The sequence below is a fragment of the Rattus norvegicus genome, chromosome 1 (assembly GCF_036323735.1).
Source record: "Rattus norvegicus strain BN/NHsdMcwi chromosome 1, GRCr8, whole genome shotgun sequence".
NCBI lineage: Eukaryota > Metazoa > Chordata > Mammalia > Rodentia > Muridae > Rattus > Rattus norvegicus.
This window is the reverse complement of record NC_086019.1, coordinates 235,952,398-235,976,351: the sequence shown is the minus strand read 5'-3', so window position 1 is coordinate 235,976,351 and position 23,954 is coordinate 235,952,398. Positions and strand designations below refer to the sequence as shown.

At 45.4% G+C, this 23,954-nt stretch overlaps 1 protein-coding gene, 1 long non-coding RNA gene and 1 other non-coding gene across 3 annotated transcripts in view; 2 read left to right on the top strand and 1 right to left on the bottom strand.

Annotated features, from left to right (window-relative positions):
- The window catches only part of Slc1a1 (solute carrier family 1 member 1), an 80,118-nt gene extending 67,221 nt beyond the window's left edge, over positions 1–12,897 (bottom strand). Inside the window, exon 1 of the mRNA NM_013032.3 lies at positions 12,718–12,897. Coding sequence (NP_037164.3) covers positions 12,718–12,808 — 91 coding nt within the window. The 5' untranslated portion in view covers positions 12,809–12,897. The remainder of the gene's footprint in view (positions 1–12,717) is intronic.
- Positions 12,898–13,250: 353 nt separating this feature from the next.
- LOC102546345 (uncharacterized) overlaps positions 13,251–23,954 on the top strand; it is a 35,368-nt gene continuing 24,664 nt past the window's right edge. The window contains exons 1-3 of the long non-coding RNA XR_001836129.3: positions 13,251–13,436; positions 14,277–14,460; positions 23,083–23,236. This is a non-coding gene — a long non-coding RNA (uncharacterized LOC102546345). The remainder of the gene's footprint in view (positions 13,437–14,276; positions 14,461–23,082; positions 23,237–23,954) is intronic.
- Rnu6-525 (RNA, U6 small nuclear 525) lies at positions 20,960–21,066 on the top strand. Its single transcript, XR_005499932.1, has one exon. It is a non-coding gene; the product is annotated as a U6 spliceosomal RNA (small nuclear RNA).

Genomic DNA, 23,954 nt, shown 5'->3' with positions numbered 1-23,954 from the left:
AGGTGGTCTCAACCCACAAGTTGAGAAACACTGCTCTCTTTCATTTCTCTCAGACATATCTGCTTTTCCTGCTTTTCTACCATAAGCTGACATGCGCTTCATGACCCTGAAAACTTGGACTTCTCAGTTTCTAGAACTTTTGGCTCAATACACTTTTTCTGTTACCTAGTTTTGGATTTCTCTTGGGGACAGCACCAGAGAACAGAATAGGACAGCTACAGAGCAGTCTCACACGATTTGAAAATCAGATGAGAAGAAAGGTCCCGGACTCTGATCTTAAACTTCTATCTGTCCTGATATTGCAGATATTACACACAAACCCTGCCCCACCTGCTCGCAGCCATCGCAGCAGTGGCCCTGCTAAGACACGCCCCCCCCTTTCCAGTTCTTTTTCCAAGTCAAGGAATGTTAGAGCCTCTTCCAGCCCTATCTTACCCAGGCTTGTGCCTGTGACACTTGTACGCGTATTGCTACCGACAGACTGCAGCAATAAACCACAGATATCTGTCTCTGCATCTCTTGCCCGTAAAGTCCATTCTTGTTCAATTTAAATTGCTTTTATCGTTGGCTGCTAAAGGAATTGATTTTCCTAGCCACGGACCACACTTTTCATCCCATATGCCAATTCTGTTTGATTAACAGTAGCTGCCTGGAACATGGTTTAAAAGTATCCAAGTAAAAGGTGCCGTCTTCAATCAGTGACATCTGCCACAGGGTAGGTTAGGGATTGATGCTGTGAATGCTGATCAGTTGCAGATATACATTAGTGGCTATAAGGGTATATATAAGGAAGGGAGAAGGCCTCTGACTGATAGAAACAGGCTCCAGAGCCAACATTGGTAGGCAGGATGGTGGTAGATGAAATATCTGGGTAACAGCACCGCGAAGTACAACCCACCCCAAGGAAGCGGGTACTGGCTAAACCATCTAAGGTCTAACTTAGAACCATGAGCTTATGTAGTACTACGCAGTGTGGGATATTCCAAACTGAAGGGCAAAATAGAGACCAGAGACAGAGCAGCCATAAACCAAAAGGAAATTCAAGGGCCTTTACCTCCTTTGTAAGAAAATAATAGTGTAATAGTAATCGTAATGTAATAGTAGCAGTAACAGTAAGAGTAATGCACTAGTAATACAATAGTAACAATGTCTGGAAGTTCCACTTAGGCACATTAGCATCTCCTAAGTGGGGAGAAATCCTGCTTGATGGCTAATGAATCAGACAGTCCCAGGTGCAAATCTCACCATTGTTCATAACCCCAGGACTCAAGGCGTAAGAGTTCCCATTTCCTTGTCACAAACTGGATGCCCCCTCAATGTACTAACCAGTAAATATTAATATCAGTTTGGTCGGCCACAGACTAGAGCTTCTCAAGGGAGAAGCCTCTGAAAGTCTCACAGCTGTAGGTATCTTACCTGAAACCAAGAAGGTGGCCAAGCAGCCCAGAAAATAAGTGTACAAGACACTTAAAACTGAGCAAAATCGGTGCGTTTTCAAGGAGGAGGGAGAGCAGTAGGTAGGGCTATTTCAGGTAAGAGGACCTTTGGTCGTGGTTGGCTTAGAGCTCTGCTGAATTATAAGTAACTACATAACTTCCAAGCAGTAGCACAGTAGTAGAAAAATAATTCGACTCACCTAAGCTCTCTCCCCTGAGGACTTCCCCCTCGATGGAATGCATGCTGTAGTTTTAAGCACCTGAACACTGAGACCAGATGATTCTCCCAGCACAGTTGTAAGAACACACTGTGGGTCATCTCTGAGGTGGTTTTCTAGCACTGCTCTCAAGGGCACTATTTTATCCCCAACATACAGGCCAATATCACAAAAACAAACAAACAAACAAAAAACTGGTGTCAAGACCCTTCCTGGAGGCATAGAGCTCTGTCATGAGCACTGTCATGCCCCTGAACCTGGGGACTCTGGGAGTAAGAAGGGGCCCAGGAGCCATGGCCTCAGGCTAAGGAGAAGACCAATGGAAGGTCTTATTCCTCAGTGGTGGTTCTGGTGAAACAAGGTACACTATTCTCAAAGGGGCTGAGTGGAGCTGTTGAGGACAAGCTGCATGAAGCATCCGTCAGCTGGGACAGCGGTCCACTCCTTCTGGGCTGTGCAGGAGTGTCTGGAGAAGGATGGATCTAACCCGAGGGGGAAAGGCAGTGAGTGGGCAGGGACTCTCTGAGTCAATGGGGAATGCATTTCTGGAAAGAAGTGAGTCACAGAAACACTTCCTTTCCAACAACAGAGGTGTCACTGTTAAGGGTGCTCATGACAACAGAGCACTCTCTGTTGCACTGTTCCCTCAGCCAGCTGAAGCGAGCGCACTCCTTCTGTGGCTACACACGGCACTGAAGGGAATGGTGGGTTCTCGGTGACTGTCTCCGGTGCTGTCTCCTACTCGATGCACTTTCAACATGCAAAACACAAGCATTTGCTTCTTCTTTAACAGACACCACTGCAGGGAGTTAAACGGTCACTGGATGACACTCTAATGAGTACATTTCCTTCTAAGTGCTTGAATCCCCACAGTGGAAATGGCCCTAGGTCTCCAGTGACACTGGGAAGATCTGCGGCTCCTTAGGCAAACGCTGCTTCTCTGGCACCCAGCCAGCATGTTGCTACTCTCCAGGACAGCTATTTTCAGTCTCAGATCTGTCAAAGGTAACCACAGTTTCTCATAAGTAATTAATATGGAACACGTTATCAGTACGAGCTGGAGTGTGCTCTCTCTCTCTCTCTCGCTCTCTCTCTGTGTCTCTGTCTCTCTCAGTCTCTTTCTGTCTGTGTCTCTGTCTGTGTCTCTGTCTCTCTCTCTCTCTCTCTGTCTCTCTCTCTCTGTCTTTCTCTGTCTGTGTCTCTGTCTTTCTCTCTCTGTTTGTCTTTCTCTGTCTGTGTCTCTGTGTCTCTGTCTCTCTCTGTCTCTCTCTCTCTGTCTCTTTCTCCCCCCTCTCTTTCTCTCTCTGTCTATCTCTGTCTGTGTCTCTATCTTCTGTCTCTGTCTCTGTCTCTGTCTCTGTCTCTGTCTCTGTCTCTCTCTCTCTCTCTCTCTCTCTCCATAGTTCATTCCTAATCCAACTCTTGCGTCTTCCTAGACTTCTTGTCTACCTTACCTATTCTTTGAGTGTCAGCATACACTGAATTAACATATAGAATTTTCTATAACGTGTTCTCACTTGGAGCTTCTTTTGTTTATTATGCCTAGTGCTCAAAATTTTGAAAGGTGGGTAACTCTGATTCTACAGTTGTGTTAACACCAACAACTAACCACCGTGTTTTCACTTAAACAGCATTTAACAAGATATTCACTATATGTCAACCGTTAGCAATTTACACTCAAGCACTCTCAAAGACAGTCATCAAGTTTGGACTGGAAATAGGAATGGAAATCGGTAGGGGGCAACTCTGGGGCTAACTGGAAGCCTGGGACGGGGGAGGCTACAGGGAGTCGAAGGAGGTGACCCTAGCTGAGGCTCCTACCAGTGGGGAGATATAAAGACTGAAGTGGCCACATCCTGTAACCAGGCAGGGCTCCCAGTGGAGTCATCAACCCACCCACAAAACCTTCAACCCACACTTTGTCCTGCCTACAAGATGTGCAGGGATAAAGATGGGGCAGAGACTGAGGGAATGGCCAGCCAATGGCTGCCCCAACTTGAGACCCACCCTTGAGGAAGAACCAACCCCTGACATTATTAAGGACACTCTGCTATGCTTGCAGACAGGAGCCTAGCATAACTGTCTCCTGAGAGGCTCCATCCAACAGCAGATGGAAACAGATGCAGACCCACAGCCAAGCAACAGGCAGAGCTGGGGGAGTCTTATGGAGGAGTGGGGGATAGGAGTGGGCGGGAGGGTCAAAGACAAGGCAAGAAGACCAACTAACTGAACACATGGGGCTCACAGAGACTGAACCACCAAAGAGCACACAGGGACTGGACCGGGGCCCCTACACATTTGTAGCAGATGTGCAGCGTGGTCTTCATATGGCTCCCCTAACAAGAGGAGCAGGGACTGTCTCTGATTCTGAGGCCTGCCATTGGACTCCCTTCCACTAACTGGACTGCCTTGTTGTGCCTCAGTGGGAGAGGATGGGCTTAGTCCTGCTGGGACTGGATATCCCGGGGCAGTGTGGTACCCAAGGGGGGCCTTCCCCTTCTCTGAGAAGGGAAGGGGGTGATGGGGAGAGGGATTTGGAAGGGTAGAATTGGGAGGAGAGAAGGAAGGGGGGGTTACAATGAGGTGGTAAAGATGAATAAATAACTAAATTAATGAAGTAAAAAAGATTAAAAAGATACATATGTGTGTAGAATCTGTAGATTGCTTTTGGTAACATAGTTATTTTCATAGTATTAATTATTCTAGTCTATATGCATGGAAGGTCTTTCCATCTTCATTGAAGAGATCTTTCACCTCCTTGGTGAGGTGTTTCTTAGGTTTTTAAAGAAGCTGTGGTGAGGGGTTGGGGATTTAGCTCAGTGGTAGAGCACTTGCCTAGAAAGCGCAAGGCCCTGGGTTCGGTCCCCAGCTCCGAAAAAAAAAAAAAAAAAAGAAAGAAAGAAAGAAAGAAAGAAAGAAAAAAAAGAAGCTATGGTGAATGGGATTCCTTCCCTGAGTTCTTCTTACCAACTTCACTATTGGAATACAGAGAAGCTACTGGTTTTTGTTGCTCTTTATCTAAGCCTGACTTTTGTACTATCCTTCTTTGGTCAAAGTGTTTCTTAGCATTTCTGGGGGTCTCTAGGGTGTTTTAGTTGTAGGGTCTCATCATCTTTAAATATGAAAATATGATTTCATTTCACGTCTGTTACCTTTATTCCCCCTCTTGTCTGATTGCTCTAGATTAGACTGAATGCTAAACGGACTGAGTAGAGAGAGCTGGCATCCCTGTCCCTTTGCAGATTTAAAGCAAATGCCCATTTCCCTCTGTTTGGTATAACGCTGGATACCAGTTAGTTGTAATAGCCTTGATTATACTGGTGGATGTTCCTTTTCTGCTAGTTTCTTCAAGGTTTTTATTATGAAGGGATGCTGAAGTTTATCGAAGGTTTTTTTCTGCATCAATTTAAATGATCACTTAATTTCTGTCCTTAAGTATTTATACACTATTACATGCATTGATTCTGTACATGTCAGACAATCTCTAATCCTCGGGATGAAGCCAATGTGCTTATGGTGTATGATCTTATTACGTTCTTGAATCTGGTTTTCAAGACCCAACCCCCTGGATTTATATTTATGTTCATCAGGGAAACTGGTTTGTAGTTTCTTGTGTTTTCTGGTTTAGCATTAGGGAGCTGGCTTTGTAGGAAGGGTGGGGTAGAGCCTTTCTCCTTCTGTCTTATGGGGGCAGTTTGAAGTCTAAAGCCCAAGTTTCCAGTTTCAGCTTTTCAATACGTGGAACTTAGATCAAAACTCTTGGGTCCCTACGTGAGCAGATCTTGAGGATAGATGGGGACAGATGCTAGATAGGTAGATTCCCCAGGAAGGGAAAACATAAACAGTACTTCATGTGCTCTTCAAAGTGCGTGTCTTAGCTGTCTACAAAGTCAATGAGACAGATGAAACCGCTATCCTACCAACCTCAAAGCTTCCAGAAAATGACACAAAGTCTATTTTAATAATCATTATTTCCTAACTCTTTATCCTTGGGGAGCTCTGGATTAAATATACTATTACAACTAAAATATACTTCTAAACCAGCAATTTTGTTTTCTCCAGTTTCTGGGAACAGATAAAGAGAAGGGGTTCTAGTCTTCATTACAAACTCAAATCCTTAAAAAAGTATAAATCCTTTATTGCATAGGAGAGATTATGCCTCTTTTGATTTTCTTACATCAAATTATCTACAGTATGTCACAGAAATGAGTGATTTTGCAGAACTAAGTTATTCCTAGCACTTTAAAGAAAGATCAGATAATATTTTTATTTTGTGAGTTGGCATAGCCTGTGTTTCAGGAACATTTTAAAGTAGCGATATGTCAAGGCTAGATGCATGTGTTTATTAGACCTGAATACTGCTGGGATCATCTGACACCGACATGGAACATTCCCCTGGTAATAGTCTCACATATTAATATCACTGTCTCTAAGTCACAGAATAGTTGATGAGACATCAATGTCATTTCATCTGCCTGTAATACTCCCCAGGACAAACTTAGCGCCATACACAGGAGTTCCTCTGACTCCTAGCAGTGAACCGAGGGGTGGCTACATGTCTTGGAGCTGAAGGTTCTTAAAACTAGAAGGATCCTCAGAGATTTTCTAACCCAGGGACAAGGATGTAGCCTACCTACTAGTGTGTCCAGCTTTTAAGTCCCTGGCAGACATCAACAATCAACCTCAGAACTTCTAATTCTTTCTCAACAGGCTTCAGGGAAAGACAACCTATTACCTATAAATGAGTTAGCGTGTGAATGGAATCTTCTTTGCTCTGTTTAATTAATATAAACCGTGTGTTCCCCCCTGACATGAACCAAAGGTCCTGAAAGTATCTCAGGCATATTTTTATATGGATTTTAAAGAGTCAGTTGCATTATTTCATGGTCTCATTTCGTTTTGAGGTACCTTCGAGGTAGTATGGGAACAGCTTCCACAGGCAGGCATCTAGTTTTAAGAAAGATAAGAGTCGTGTGTTTGCTTTCCCCCTGGACCTGCCATTTCTGGTGGCAGAGCCTGGCTGGCTCTCTCTCCTCTTCAGTTCCTGAGCTAATTTGGATCATGCTGTAGTGGATGCTGTTTGCAGGGTCCAGAGACCAAGGACACGTCTAGTTATTAGACATGGACCTGTCCGTCTGGAGGCCACCGTTGAAGCCTGATGTATATGCAGACTAATTATGAGTTAAACTGAGTTACATTTATAGCTGAAAGGGGATTGAAGGGGCAGAAAAGAGTTTATTGGAAGAAATGGAACCTGGTGTAAACTTTGTGCTCATTTTTTCATTTAACAAGGATCGTGTCTGCCAGTCCCAATACCCTTACACACGTATCTGTGGTTCATAAATGACTCAACAATTCAATTAATGTACAGAGCCTACAAATCAGTGGGACGGTGCTGTGGGCGCAGACAGAGAGGGGTGGCACAGAATCCTCCATCAGGACCTGTGGGGAGGAAGAAAAGTCAGAAGACAGTAACAAGTACGTAGCGGGTACGGGCTCTGTCGTGTGTGGGAAAGTATAGGCGACAGCAGCAGAGTCTGCCCAGCCGACCTGCCTGGATTGGAGGCAAAGCTCTGCCCTTGATCCTTCCTGGAAATATGCTTGCTGGAGCGATGAAATGGGTCGGAGCACACATAGCACTAAGGAGAGAGTGTGTCTGTAAGTGACATTAAGCCTTTGGTCTTATCGAAGGCAAAACGGGTAGGATGGTGCTTTGCTCTGTATCTCTCGGAAGGAGCATTACCCAAAGGAAGGTGGACAGAATTACAGGCTGAAGAATGAGGCTGCGGATGTAGATGGTGGAAGATTCAGGATGCGCTGCTACAGCGATGGCCTCTCCTTCCTCGAGGAGCAGCAGCTATAGGCTATTTTAAGGCCCCAAATGATCTGCTCTGCTGCTGAGCAAGGTCACTTTGACAGCTGTCTCAATGCTACCCATAGCAGAGGCTTCAGTGGTGGCCTCCAAATGGACAGGTCCATGTCTAACTAAACTAGTCCTTGGTCTCTGGACCCTACAAACAGTAACCACTACGGTATGACCCAAATTAGCCCAGGATCTGAAGAGGAGAGAGAGCCAGCCAGGCTCTGCCACCAGAAACGGCAGATCCAGAGGGAAAGCAAACACACAACTCTGGACCCTGCTAGGGCAAGTCCTCCCCAGGTCCCTCTACCCTGTGGGCAAGCATCCAGCTCTCATAGACCTTGTCCAACCCAGCATAATTCAAGTGCATTTTCTCTTCATAGTTACATATTCTCCCCTCCCCCCCTCTCTCTCCCACCTTCCCTCTCTCACTCTCCATCTCTCATCTCTACTTTTAAGATTGCTTCTTTTGGGGCTGGAGAGATGGCTCAGTGGTTAAGAACACTGAGAGCTCTTCCAGAGGTCCTGAGTTCAATCCCCAGCAACCACATGGTGGCTCACAACCATCTGTAATGGGCACCCGATGCCCTCTCCTGGTGTGTCTGAAGACAGCGACAGTGTACTTAACTAACATACATGAAATAAATCTTAGAAAAGGAAAAGTTTGCTTCTTTTGGAGTTAAAGCAGACGCAAAACCCCACAAATCAAATAAAACAAGACATTGCTCTCTGGCTCTAGCACGAACCCCACTATCTCCCATCCCTTTCTCACTCTAGCGCTTCCAAAGAAAGTCTCTCGAGATGAGTCTGCCTGCCCTCCTCCACTCTCAACACTGCTGAGTGTCCTGGCTTACTGCCTACCACGGTTTGGTTCTTAATTCTTCTGGTTTCTCTGGTCAGCCTCCTCTCTCTGCACTCCTCGGCTCTGGCTCTTTTCTTCTCCCTGTTCAAATGGACTCATTTGTCTCCAAGGTTTTAATCTCTTCCTGAGTCCGACATTATCTACCCAGCACTTCACCTACTCACAACTGTCTCCGACTCACTTGTCCACTGCTCGCGGCTGCTGCTGCCTAACTTCACTCAAAGAACCCTGGAGGCTCTTTCACCTCAGCATCTCCACATTGTATCTCCTTCTGGATATCTGATCCTGCTAGAGACAGTCAGTTCTCACTTGGACCAAACTCCACCAGGCCGTAGTGGATTAACTAACTAGATGGCCCTCATTCCCTTCTACTTCCCAGGCAGGCCCCCTGGACGAGGCCATCTTTTTTCTTGCTTGGACATGAACCTGGCTCAACCTGTCCTCCTGTCCTGTTCTCATTTCTATCTTGACCTTCTAGCCCACCCTACCCCATCCTGCTATGCATGCAAGGAGTCAGGATGCCCCAGATATCTGTGCAACTCGTTCCCTACCTGGCCTCAAACTCACTATGTAGACCAGACTGTCCTCACAGAGCACCACCTGCCTCTGTCTCCTAAGTGCTAGGATTAAAGGCACGCACCACCATGACAGACAGGTATACTCTTAAATCCTGCTGTACCAAGGCCAGTGAGACAACGAGCTGGGTCAGGAATCACATGAGTCATGGCTGACTTCTGTCCTCAGGGGTGTCAAAGAATTGCCAGAAAATGGAACAACAAAAAGCAAAAGCCACCTCCAAATGACCACTGTCAGGCACACCCAGAGCCAACCAAGGCAAGAGATGACAGACTGGGTAAGAGTGTTACTCTGAACCTGGAGGAATTAGCTCTGAGTTTCTACAGTAGAGGAAGCTTCCTCAGAGCTTCATAGAAACTGCATTATGGTGAACAAATTTGACAGCTCCATGGTACGAGTAGCATCTGTGGCCTTTTTCTGAGAGTCTCCAAGTTGGCCATTGTAGATTTCTCCACTGAAAGCCTGGAGGGAGATGACACTTCCTGTTGTGAGGAATCCACAGGAATCTCCCCAATTCTGTAACCTTCAGTATTTTCATGGCTGAATTCTCACACAGAGGAATTCTCCCTGGACATAATTCCCACTAAGAACACAGCATTTCTTCCTACTGACTTTATGCCTGTTGAATGAGTTGGGAATTAGTCCGTGGGATATAAAACAAAGTCATCAGCTCTTCCTGTTCTCTCTTGTAAACATGGAGAATATTACAGAGCCTGGTGTTAGTTTTGATAACGAAGCTTGCCATCAAAACCCTTGAGTCACTATAAACTTCGAATTATAGACTGGACAGGAGGCAGAACCGAGATGTAAGTCCAAAATAAAATATTCATTTTCTCCTATTTAAAGTCACACTTTCTTCAATGTAGCATTTACTGGATGCCTATTGTATGCCAGCCACAAACTGGGTATTTCCACATTATCCTAATCACTCTGGTCACGAATGTCTGAAGTTTTTAAGAAGAAGGAACTGAGGGTCCTGGAGACTAAGTAATGTGTCTGTCTAGAGAGCAGCACTCGGACTCCGTCCAGGGCTCCTGACCAGGCACCGTGCTTATTCTCTTATACTGTGGGATCGGGGAATGTCTACCAGAGTTACAGTGAACCCAATTAAAATGATACCATTCTCAGAATTTCGTAGAGTTTCACAGAAGTTATCAAAGACAATCACCTATTTAATTCTAACCTGGCGAATAAGGAATTGTTAAACGTTTATCTCAAAGCATCTCCTTGGCCATTAAATCCAAGTGAATACCACACATCTAATGAAAGTGAGCTTTCATTGTACTTTCCCTCAAAAGCTTTATCTTAGAAACTCAGAGGTTTTAAGCAAACACACACACACACACACACACACACACACACACACAGAGTTTTCTGAAACAGTCTCATATAGCTCAGGCTAGCCTCAAACTCACTATGTAGTTGAGACTGACCTTGAACACCTGATCTTCCTACTTCTACATACAGGCTTGTACCACCTTGCTGGTGTATGTGTGTGGTGGGGGTGAGGACTTTGCTCTTAGTTTCACTAACCAAAATATTTCACATAGTCATAGCTGCTGACTTATTTTTCCATGGATAGAGTCAGAAGATTTCACTAAGGAACTAACTGCATTTAACATTTTTTGTTGTTTTTTTTTTTTTTTTTAATGTCTACATTGACTCCCAAAAGAAGGCTTTGTGAGAGCTCTGGTAATTTTGCTCGATCAATTATGGCAGTTGTAGAAAAACTGACCATTCCCAACCTAGAAAGGGCTAACGGATACCTAGGACGAGTGGTTAGGATTTCATTGCTTGTTAAACAGGCTAGCCAGTGTAGTCTGAGCAAAGGTAGGTAGGAGTTTTCACTCAGAGCAAAGGTTCTTGGAGTGGCAAAGAGGAGGACCCCAGCAAGTGCCTGCTTGAGCACCCTGGTGGTATTCTAAGCAGGAGACCTCTCATACAGATGGCAACATGCCGGAGTCTGTCCCACGCTCCTCCTGAGGAGCAAGGGACTGACTGGTATGACCTCAGCAGGGCACTTATAATTTTAAATGGTGAATTTATGGCTCAAACTAAATACCAGAATCGAGTTTCTGTGGCTCACCAGCACTGATTCCAGGGAAAGAGGTCCGCCTGAGACCACAGGCCATGAGACCACAGGCCATGCCTGCAAAATAAGAGGAAAGCCTTCCTTGACGTGAGGATGGTGCTTATGCAAGCGGTCCAAGGGCCAGTGAGTAACCGCTAGGCTTCCTTTCCAGAGCAGGCTCTGGTGAACTGGTGAACTGTGGGGCACCAATACTCATGCCAGCTGCTGGTGGGAAGGAAGCACTTGGTGACCAAGCAGGACCTCTGCAGTGCCTAGGGCTGCAGACAGAACTGGGAAGGACCCACAAGCTTTGGTCACCTCCAGGGCTTTCAAAACAGATTTAAAAATAAATTCTGTATCCATCATAGGGAAAACAAACAAGTCCATGTCTTCCAATCCATCCACTGTCTTGGTAAGAGCTGTTATTTACATGTGGTGCATGATTAACCTTCCCCCAAATGCCCTAAACCACTTGGCACTGGGGAAAGTGAACACTAGTGGGTTCTTTTGCACTCCTTCCCTCCCACAAACGTCCTCTGTTAATACCATTCAGGATGTTACTTATTTACTAGAAGCCTGACTTCCCTTCGCATAAGGTTCTGGGGGAGCCCATAGGACACCAAGGACTCCATTAACTTCCAAAGAGATTTTATTTTTGACGGGGAAGACCTTGGAGGGGAGCAGACAACACCAAGTTTTTTCCAAGAGCAATGTGCAACGCCCAGGGTAGAGAAGGGGCTGCCCCTCTTCACATTCCAGCAGAGGCAGCTGCAATTTCCAGACAGAGGGTGGAGCCTGCCTGGGAATCCACTTTCCCTCAAGGTGCACCTGCCCTCACCGGCTGGACAACCCCACCACCGGAGGTGTGAAGACCCGCAGGGTCCCCACCCTACAGTACACTGTGCAGTGAGTTCAAGTTACAGAGACAACCTGGCCAGAAAACGAGATTCTAAACATAAGAAACTCAAACCTCTGAGCAATGGCCCAGACATCTACCTAGTCCCAGCCCAGCGGTATGGCAGGCATGGGCCACTTAAACACACGCGAGTGTGAAAACAAATAAAAGCAGCTTATATTTTAGTAGAAAAATGTGGTGAGCAGGTAGTCCCGGAGGAAGAAGGGGGCTGGGTTCTCTTAGCGTTGGTTCCCTGTGGCCTCAGTGAGCCACAACTGCTGGCTCAGAAATCAGGCGTGATCTATCTGATTAGAGAGGTATCCTACAAGAAGATACCTCTCCCCTGCTTCAATATTCCCAAGGTCTCCACCATCTCGCAGGCCCAGATGTCTCTTTAAATCCGACGGAGAACAGTAATTCACACAGTCGCGGTCGGGCACGAAGGTAATGGTGACGGTGGTGGTGTGCGCGTATGGTGGGAACAGTTAAGGATGAAGATCAAATTAAACCCCGCTTAACCCGGCTCCTTTCCAAAGGACCCCTTGTCCACCTTTCAATCCCCTCTGATCATTTTGGAAAAAGCAGAGACAGCAGCTCGCGGAGCACCAGAATGGAGGGGGGTTGTGAGGGTTGGCTAAGAACACTGTTCCCCCCCTCGTGAAACGAAAGCGCTCGGGTTGATCCTGAGCTTGGGGGCCCAGTGCCGGAGAACGCAGGCAGCGCGCGCCACGCCGAGCCCACCCGGTCCCGCACGCGGCCTGGCCCCGGCACGCGCCTAGTGCCCCCGCGCGCGACTCACCCAGTACCACGGCGGCCACGGTGGAGAGCAGCAGCCAGTGATTCCGCAGGAAGCGGCGCCAGTCGCATCCCGAGCTCGTGGGCTTCCCCATGATGGGCACCGGCGTTTGTGAGGAATCGGGGAGCGCGGCGGATGTGGGATGAGGGATGCAGGGCACGGTGGAGACACAGCGCACGGGCCGCTGTCAGAGCTGCCACTGCCGCTGGGGACCGAGCACCGTGGTTTTGCGTGCTCGCAAAACCGGCTCCTCCCGCCGCCGTTCGCTGCAGCGACCAGGCCAACCAGCGAGGCCGAGGGCGGAGCGTCCGGGCGGGGTGGCGAGCGTAGGGCGATCAGGTCCCCCTGGGCTCCGGGTCGAGGCTTCCCGTCGGAGGAGTTTCTGACCCTCTGCGATTTCACACCAGTCTCCTTGGGGAAGCACCGCCCTGGGCGTGTGCGAAGGAATTTGATATGGGACACATTTTTGCCCTGGGCCTCAAGCCCCAGAGCCACAAGAAGAGACACACAGTGTGACTTCAGAGCAGTTTTGGGGATTTTTTTTTTTTTATCCCCCAGGTGATCTCTGATATTCCCCGCGGGATTTTTTAATTCTCTGAATCGAGGATCAGACGGATCTGCCGGAACCCAGGCCTGGTTGTACACCTTGCGCGTGGGCGTGGTCATCTCTTGCACAACTTAACAAGTGCACCCCTAGGGACTTGCCTTGTGGCCATTACTGGGTAATTAAAGTTAAGAACTGGCCTGGCTGCTGTGGGACGGTGGGCGGGCCCATTCTATCCCCAAGGCCAAATACCTTACAGGGTGTAGCTAGAGAATCTGGGTTAGTGTGGCTGCACACACTTCGATAACTGAATTTCTTACTCTGTTTTTACTCTTACCTTGCCCTTAGCTTACCATTATCTTAACTAAGTGAGCCCCATGTAGCATTATGGGGTTTACTCTTTAGTTGGCTGTCAGGGGACTCTCCTTGTCTAGATTACTTGACCACTAGAATTCCCCAATTAGAGTATCTTTTGGTTAAAAGTGATTTTTTTAAAAACCCTTCAAAAGACAATAGATTAAGCTTAATTAACCATTCACATTATACTATGAATGGTCTCATCTCCTTTCCCAGAGTTAAGCTTTCAAAAGAAAAAAAGGTCAGGAGAGAGGAAACTCAAGATTCCTGGTTTCTCAGGGTAGAGCTGGAAAGAAAAATTCCCGAGGTGGGCAAACTATCAAGAAAAAGATTCACTCTACAGGAAGGAGGAGGAGGAGGAGGAGAAGGAGGGGGAGAGGGGAGGAGGAGGGGGAGGGGGAGGGGGAGGGGGAGGAGGAGGAGGAGGAGACCTCCAAATGAAAGAAACAAGATCAGCCATTTGAAGTCTACAGAAAGGAAACTAAGTACTCTTAGTACGGTGGGGTAATTTTAAAAAAAATGTTTAAAACTGTATGTATAATTTGATCGTGTGTATGTAAAAATAAATCTATAAAACCTAGGCATGTACTTAAAGAAGACTCAATGAAGTACACCAGGGTTCCATAGTGGTGTGCCATGTTTTTGTGTTTTCTCTTCCCAGCGTCCTGTGGGGTGGGGTGTCTGCCATTGCTGTGCTCCAGTGCACTCCACTGTATCTGTAAGGCTAACCTGCCCTGGAGATAGGAAGCCCGTGGGAGCAGAGAGGAGGGACCTTGTCTGCCTCTCAGCCTTTGCTTCTGCAGCGGAAGAACTTACCTTCAATCCCTGATCTGCCCACTACCGAGGTAACTTTGAACCAGTCCATTAAAGCTGAAGCGTCAGAGCTGATCTGTGACGTGGGTGCTCCTGGGGTTTTGTGGAAGCTGTGAGAATCAAACAGGATGCTTGCCCTACCTTCATCTTTCTGATGGGCAAACCTAGGCACAAGGGAGTTAAGAACGGTGCTGAGAAGAGGAGAAGGAGGGGCAGGGATTGGATTGAGAAGCCACCTCCATTTCCGGTCACTGAGCTAATTCCTCCCAAAAGGGGATGTGCAGGGGCCGGGCACACCCAGCTCTGATGGGGAAGTTGCTCTCCAGTCACTGGTTTGATTGGCTCAAGGTCTTTAGGGATCTATCCTCTTCACTTGCAGATGACACCTGGGGACCTTAAGGAGCTATGCTCAAGCCAACAGCAAATTCATTTTAAGAGAGCAGGGGAGTAAACTCCCGAATTCACTGTTGCTGTGGCTGATATCTCATATTTCGGATTTCTCAGCCCAAACCAACAAAGAAATGGTGAGGGCAAGCAACCCTGCAGAGTTGGAACTCCTTAATGTATGCTCTCTCTCTCTCTCTCTCTCTCTCTCTCTCTCTCTCTCTCTCTCTCACACACACACACACACACACACACACACACACACACACATCTCCGTTTCTCCGTGGACACAAATGATGTCAGATGGGATAAGAGTTGAGGGCCATTTTCCTTAAGTGCAACACACCCGTGCCTGGAAGATGAAGTTCACTTTCCTGTCCTAAGAACCTGAAATCAAGGAGAAAGACACACTAGAGTTATCTTTCTACAATAAATGTGAGCACCTTCCTTTTACTCCTAAGTTTTTCAGACTTTATCTAAAGAAACCTTTGGCTGATTTTCATCAATAAGGTACCTCCTCCTCCTTCCAAGGAACTGGCGTTCCCCATTGTTACTGTTTCCCTTTTTAATGTTGACTCTCGGGATATCTAGTTAGTGATTAAAGAAACGAGACTTTGACTTTGTCATACTTGGTTAAGCAGCAGGTGACAGCCCGATCTTTTGTAACAACTCAGATAGAAATGAAAAAACACACCCAGAAACCAAAGGCCAGCTCTCCCTGGCTAGCCTCTTTGGGGGTGATTTGATGGCCGCAGTTCCCCATCATAAGGCCGAAGCTGTGATAGAGGAGGTCACAAGCCCTCTTGTGACCCTCAGCTTCTCAGGTAGCCTCTCATGACTGTGAGTGTAAGCCCTGAGGACACAGCCAGTGTAGAAGATGCTCTTTGACACGGGTTCTTCTTTATCTTCTAATCTTGGTCTTGAGTTATTTTAGGATTATAAATCAGAGACATTAACTGCCACAGAAATTCTTCAGTGCTTTTGCAAAGTCGAATTGGCTGAAGGAAGCTTTTCCTTGTTACAGGCCCTTGAAATCTGTGTTTCCACAGGCTTCATTGCTTCCTGGGAAAAACAGAAGAACAATTTCATTTTATCAAGCATATACAAACCATCACATAGGAGATGAAAACTAAACGTTTAAATTTGTTTCATATAAGATGTGTGGCTTTGAGCAACTTACTTAACCTTCTTTATCTTCTTTTTCCTTCTCCCAAGACACCATATAAGGAAGTAGCTGTACGTGATATCTGCCTGTCTATTTACCTATCATCTATCCATCATATCTACCTGTCTGTCTGTCTGTCCGTCTACCTATCAATCACCTATCTTCATCATTAGTATCTATCTATCATATATCCATCTATCATATATCTTTCATCATCATTATCATATACCTATCAATCATCCATCCAGCTAGAAGACACTATGATTTTCTTTCTTGAAGATGAGGATGTAATTTTTCATGTATTTTGTCAGAACTTCTTGGCCAGTGTTGAGTTTCTGTCTTCCCTAAGGACTGCTGATGACAGCACTAACCTGTGGGCACACGCATAGCTATTTAGCTGTTGACAGACACATCATATCTGCGTTGAAAAACAACAGCAGAGCTTGCGGTACTGCCTAGGGCCTCCCAGCTTGAATTTTGCTGGATTTACAGTAACAGGTATGAATTCCCCTCCCATGGCAGGCACCAAATCAGAGATGGTTGCTGTAATCAAGCCTAGTGGATCTCATTGGATAAGACATGAACGTAGAGGGGGGATAATTGGAAAGAGGAAGGGGGGATTAGTGTTAATGGAGTATGAGAGGAACAAAAGAGGGTTATGGGGGCGTGAATTTAATATAAATGCATTATGCACATGTATGAAAAAGTTATACTGAAACACATTAAGTATAACTCATATATGGTAAGAAAAACACTTTTAAAAACCTGCCTATATTTTTTACCCAAAGCAAGACTTGTGAAAGTGTCTTTTATTTCCCTGATGTAATGATCATCTCAGCGGCTTACTGCCTCTGTGTGCTAACCTAGGGCCGATGCTGGAAGCCTGTAACTTCTATACATTCTAGGCCTAGAAAGTTTGCAGCTTCTGAGACTTTGCTGAAAAAGATGGCCCTTTATAGTTCTATCTGAACACTGGCTGTCTGGTTCAACTCAGCTGTCTGATTCAAACTCCTCTCCACACTGATTCGAGTTGGTCTCTCTCAGCTTCTGACTGAATTGCTTTGCTTGTTCTCATCCTAACTTTGAAAGTACCTTCTGTCTCTTTCTCATTCTCTGGCTTGTTCTGTCTTTACCTGTGTCTACCTTGTTCTCTGTAAAACTCTGCTGGTAAAACTGCCTCCTCTCCTCTCTGCAATGCTCTCTCTTAAGTCACCTCTTAAGTCTCCTCTCTGTTCTCATGAGAGTCAGGCATATCCTATTCTGTCAAATCTTTCTCTGATTTGTCACTTTGTCTGCCTCTCAATTAGACATCACTTTCAAACATGGTTACGTCCTTCTACAAACTACAGTTTCATTGTTTGGGATTAAAGATGTATACTAAGGGCACATCTGTATTCCAGCCAGAGAGATTAAAGGTATTGTTAAGGGCATGTCAGAATTCCAGCCAGTGTAGCTGTGTTGCTGGATTAAAATCCCTCTACAAAAATATACAGCTATTTCTACCTAAACAACAACAAAACAAAACAAGACAAGACAAAACAAAACAAAACCCACCATCCAAAGATATGAGCAAAAGCTGCTTAACCCTGGGTCAGTGGAATGAGGATAACTAGGACATAGACTGGCAAAAGATTCAATTGGAGAGGTCAGTGGATAGCAGAGTGTCATGCAGAGAATGGCAACGTTGTAGCAGAATATTGCCTTATCCCCACAGGTGTGCATCTTAGCACTAAAGGCTGAGATAGGAAGATCTTAAGTTTGAGGACTTAACTAGCAACACTGTATCTCTCTCTTTTTAAAAGGTTTATTTATTTATGTGTGTGAATTCACCATTGCTGTCTTCAGACACACCAGAAGAGGGCATCAGATCCCATCACAGATGGTTGTGAGCCACCATGTGGTTGCTGGGAATTGAACTCAGGACCTCTAGAAGAGTAGCCAGTGCTCTTAAGCACTGAGCTATCTCTCCAGCCCCAAGACTGTGTCTCTTAAAAATAAGAATATCAAATTACGTGGGACTGGCATGGGAAATACTATTTTGGTACCCACAGATTGGAGACTATGGATGTTTGTTTGTTTTTGAGACAGTGTTTCGTGTAGCCCAGGCTAGTCTCCAACTCACTATGTAGCCAAGAATTCCTGATTCTTGAATTCCTGATTCTTCCACCCCCACCTCCCAGGTCCTGGGATTACAGGCATGTGCCACCATGGCTGGTATACGGTTATGCTTTGAAATGTCAAAAATAAGTTATAAAACTGGGCAGGGTGTCTGCATACAATGGGGCTGTAGTCATTTATCAGTCATAAATGACATGTGTACAGCACAACTCTAATGACACATGAGAGAATTGTGACTGTTCATTGTGATGTATTTTCTCTCCTGCCCTCTTTTCAAGTACATTCTCCTTGCCCAGCAGGCTGAGGTCTTCACATGCTTGGGGGAATCAGAGTTTGCTACAGAAGTGCTCTAAACAGGTCACCATACATGCAGAATTGTTCATGGAAAACAGTGTTATTATTAGCAGTTCTGCATTATTATTATGCATGTTCTTTTGTTGTCTCCCATTAGCTATCATAAGCCCAGCCTAGAGATCTGTGCCTCTGGGTTCTCAGTGTGCCCTAGCAAGTGAGGGAGACACGGGGGGGTGAGAAGAAAACTCACCACAAGTGACCCAGTGGAAAGAAGAAAGGGGGAAGGGGAAGAGATGGTGACTTTGTCCAGGAAGACATTGTGTGTAAGAGAAAGAAGAGTGACCCCTCTGTACCCCATTTCCTAATGTTGAGGTCTGGAATCGCCACTCAAACCATACACAAGCACTAATCTCAATTAAGCAAGAATAGTTTATTGAATACACACCATATTACTGGACATCCAGAACCACAATAAGGAAAAAACTGGGACACCAGTCTGTTCTCAGGGCAGGTTTCTTAGAAGAAAAACCAGGTTCAAAAGTTCGAAGGCAAGCAGTGAAGTGGTACAGCATTTTTGGCTAACTAGACAAAATATCACCAGCCAACCTTTAAGCTGATTGGTCCTGAGTGAGGTAAGGGGGACGGACAGACAGGTGGTGAACAGGGGATCTTCAGAACACTGAGATAACCGGGTACAAGTGATTCAACCATAACTTTTTGGTTTATTAGTAACATTCTTTAATGTCAACCAAAGTAATAGCTATGAACTTAATTTCACCTTATAAGCAAAATGGAGACTGAATACAAAATGGCGACAGTCATGTTAAAAGGAGCAGGCCTCAGCACTCCCTAGGAAGCCAGTGGGAACTGGCTACTCCTTCCAATACCAAGTGTCCTCAACAACTTTTAGCCAGCCAGCCAGGGCAGTGAAGCTGAGAACAGTCTGGAGAACTCACTTCCCAGTTATCCTCTTCCTGATGTCTGCATGCTGCCCCAGGAGTCTCCGGGGATTGCTAGCAGGACACGGTAACTCAGAGTCTGGGGACTCTGTGTGTACTGCCTCCTTGTAGACCCTTTCAGCCTTGTTCCCAGCACTGGTGGGAGTGAGACTCTGGGTCCTAACCTGAGGACAATACAAGACACATCCGCAAAGCCACAGGTTTCAGTCCAGCTACAGGGCAAGCCTGCTAGAGCCATGGAGGATGATGAAATGGATGTCAGACTCTTGATAAATCCATACTCACATACTTTCACTTGCCAATATTTTTTGTCATGCTTCATTTTTTTTTTTGATATAAGCTCTTATGTATCACAAACTGTCCTCGAACTCACTAAAGATGACCTTGAACTCCTTCTGCCTGCACCTTCCAAGGGCTGGGATTACAGGTGTGTGCTGCCACTCCTGGCTTGTTAATTTTCAACGTCTCTTTTATGCTGCAACTGATCTTGGTCTCATCTACATGGCAAAGAACTGCCCTACATGGTTCCCCACATTCGGGATTGCATGGTGACAGCCTACTCCATTCTCTGTCCTTCGTGCTTTCTAAAAGCAGCTAAGTTAGAGTTTTGATATTCAGCAACCTGCGGGTTGCCAAATGAACCCTGAGGTCAGCTGATTCACCTGTGATACATTCCTCCATGAATTTTTCTCATTTGTTTGAGAGCATTTTTGGTGATGATTGAGACATACCTAATAGCCTGATTCATCGTTATTCCTTTGTGCCCAGTGCCAGGGATTACATGTGATTTTTTTTTTTTTTTTTTTTGAAGCACAGGCTCACTACATGGCGCAACTGGCCTCCAATTAGATGTCTCCTAACACCTCGGTCTCCCGAGTGAGTGCTGGGACTTCAGTCCTGTGTTACCTCACTTGGATTCTTTCATTTACTCTGAATACATTTTCTGGAATCAACTATTTGGTCAGCCTGAAGTAGATTTCCTGCAGAAGTGGTGGGACAGGTTGATTATTCTCAATGATGGATGGGTGCAGTAGCAGCTTTGGATAGGGACCGCTGAGACTTTTAAACTGTACCATTGTGAGCATGTCGATTTAGTGTGTTGTAGGCAGATGAAAGTGTTCCACTCACATGCACAAGTTCTCCCATATTTAGCCAACAGGAGCCCTCTCATTTTACTCCCTGAGCTGAACAAGCATTTGTCTACAAGTACACAGGGCTCATTCTGACCAGACTGTCCTGGTTTCTTGACATTTTCAGGAGGGGGTGGGGGCTCTTTTGTCTCAATCTCCAGTGCTAGAACCACAGATAGACATTGCCATGCCTGACTTTTTTTTGTGTGGCTATAGGGGACTTGAACTCAGGTACTCATGTTTGTACAGCAAGAACTTTACCCACTAAAGCAGCCCCTTTCCCCCAAAGTTTTTGTTTTATCAAGCTACATTAGTTTTAGTGAACCTTGATTTCCTGGTGGTCACTATGGCTCCAAGATCTCTACTACAAGGAGATGCACAAAATACTGTGTTTAGGAGTCACATGACACAATCCTTGTATGTAATTATGCCCTCAGATAGACTCATGGTTTTCTATCTGTTTTTAAACTTTAGAATTCATGTGCTTGCTTTGGCAGCACATATACTAAAATTGGAACAATACAGAGAAGATTAGCATGGCCCCTGCGCAAGGATGACATGGAAATTCGTGAAGCTTCCATATTTTTAAAATGGGGTTCAGAGCCAAAAGAAAAATTCACAGCTGAGGAATGCCGAATGACTGAGAAACACCTAAAGAAATGTTCAACATCTTTAGTCATAAGGGAAATGCAAATCAAAACAACCCTGAGATTTCACCTCACATCAGTGAGAATGGCTAAGATCAAAAACTCAGGTGACAGCAGATGCTGGCGAGGATGTGGAAAAAGAGGAACACTCCTCCATTGTTGGTGGGATTGCAGACTGGTACAACCATTCTGGAAATCAGTCTGGAGGTTCCTCAGAAAATTGGACATTGAACTACCTGAGGACCCAGCTTTACCTCTCTTGGGCATATACCCAAAAGATGCCCCAACATATAACAAAGACACATGCTCCACTATGTTCATAGCAGCCTTATTTATAATAGCCAGAAGCTGGAAAGAACCCAGATGCCCTTCAACAGAGGAATGGATACAGAAAATGTGGTACATCTACACAATGGAATATTACTCAGCTATCAAATACAATGACTTTATGAAATTCACAGGCAAATAGATGGAACTGGAAAATATCATCCTGAGTGAGGTAACCCAATCACAGAAAAACACACATGGTATGCACTCATTGATAAGTGGATATTAGCCCAAATGCTTGAATTACCCTAAATGCACAGAACACATGAAACTCAAGAAGGATGACCAAAATGCGAATGCTTCACTTCGTCTTTAAAAGGGGAACAAGAATACCCTTGGGAGGAAATAGGGGGGCAAAGTTTAGAACAGAGGCAGAAGGAAAACCCATTCAGAGCCTGCCCCACATGTGGCCCATACATATACAGCCACCAAACTAGATAAGATGGATGAAGCAAAGAAGTGCAGGCCGACAGGAACTGGATGTAGCTCTCTCCTGAGAGACACAGCCAGAATACAGCAAATACATAGGTGAATGCCATCATTAAACCACTGAACTGAGATCGGGACCCCTGTTGAAGGAATCTTAGAAAGGACTGAAAGAGCTTGAAAGGGCTCGAGACCCCATATGAGCAACAATGCCAACCAACCAGAGCTTCCAGGGACTAAGCCACTACCTAAAGACTATACATGGACTGACCCTGGACTCTGACCTCATAGGTAGCAATGAATATCCTAGTAAGAGCACCAGTGGAAGGGGAAGCCCTGGGTCCTGCTAAGACTGAACCCCCAGTGGACGTGATTGTTGGGGAGAGGGCAGTAATGGGAGGAGGGTTGGGAGGGGAACACCCATAGAGAAGGGGAGGGAGAGGGATTAGGGGGATGTTGACCCGGAAACCGGGAAAGGGAATAATAATCGAAATGTAAATAAGAAATACCCAAGTTAATAAAGATGAAAAAAAAACCTTTAGAATTCATTTCTAAAAACTCAACAAACACTTTAAAATGACATTTATTTATTTCTCTATTTATCTGGAGAGGGCATATGCATACCACAATGTACATGTAGAAGTCAGAAGGTCTGCAGGAGTCCACTGCTTCCCAAGGCAGGCTGCAATGACCAGTGTATAAGCATGTGGTTTGTCCTGTTGCTCTGTCTTAGAAAAGAGACACTTCCATTCACACTCCGGTCTTACCCAGGTGGCATTTTACCAGCCCTGCCCTGCACTTGCCTTTTCTTCATCGAACAAAACGGCTCAGTGCTCACTCAGTGAAGGAAGAATTCTTCCTCATTCCTTTTTAATGCTTTACGAAGCCCTGTGCAGACATTGTTCTGCAAGTCTCTTCCTCATTCCTTCCCATGATTGCAGAACCCAACAGTGTGTAGCTGTCAGTGAGGTTTAATCAACACTCTCCCTGATGACAGGATTTGGCTCCCTTCCAACATTTTGTTCTTATGAACAATATTCACAAGGAGTGGTATTCACCCCATTCAGTGCTGCTGTGGTAGAAATGCTTACCAGAAAGCTCTCTGGAGGAAAAAAGAAAGGGAGGAAGGAGAAAATAGCAAGGAAACTGGCCGCGCTGTGTAGGCTCTGCTAAATTCCTCATTAGTTGTTCTTTCCATGGCTAGCCTCAAGTCAGCAGCATCAGGTGGTGGAATGTGGTGTCCAGAAGAGATATCCAGTCTCCGGGTTTTTTCTAGTCATTTCCTGGGAAGACACGGCTGATGGAAGTCATCTTAAGAGCATGCAAACCATGGACGATAGCAAAGATAACCAGGAGAGGTTAGTCTGAGCCTTTATTAATTATCATTTAAATATAATTTATTTAGCTTAAGTTTATATAATTTTATTTACATGTGTGTGCACGTAAGTATGTGTCTACATACTAGAGGCTGTCGTTCGATGTCCTGTATCATCCTCAGTTACTCTCCATCTATTTTTTTTTTTTGAGACAGGGTTCCTTGAAGACCCTGAAGCTCACCTAGTTGGCTAGGTGGGTTGACCAGTAAGCCCCGCAGACCCTCCTGTCTCTGCTTCCTCAGTGCTGGGTCTACAAAGACGTGCTATCATACTTGGCTCTCAACATATCATTTTATCCTCACCTGCTTTAATATCTGGGCAGGACGTTCTTCTTTTTGCCCAGGTTAGCTAGCACTAGCATCATTTAAATAACTGAATACATGAGTTCCATTTTTTTTTTCCTCTGAGGAAGTTTAAAGGCAGGTAGCCTGGGGTCTACATGGAAGCTTTCTCTTAGCATCCTCAAATTAATTTTCTTTCTTTCTTTCTATTTTTCTTTCTTTCTTTCTCCCTTCCTTTCTTTCTTTCTTTCTTTTCTCTCTTCCTTTCTTCCTTCCTTCCTTTTTTCTTTCTTTCTTCCTTCCTTTCTCTCTTTCTTTCTTTTTTTCTGTTCTACAACTAAACTAAGCAGCTACATAGTTCAAAGTGGACAGCAGGGTACCAGACATCCTGTTCACAAGCCAGAAAACAGGAATGTAGA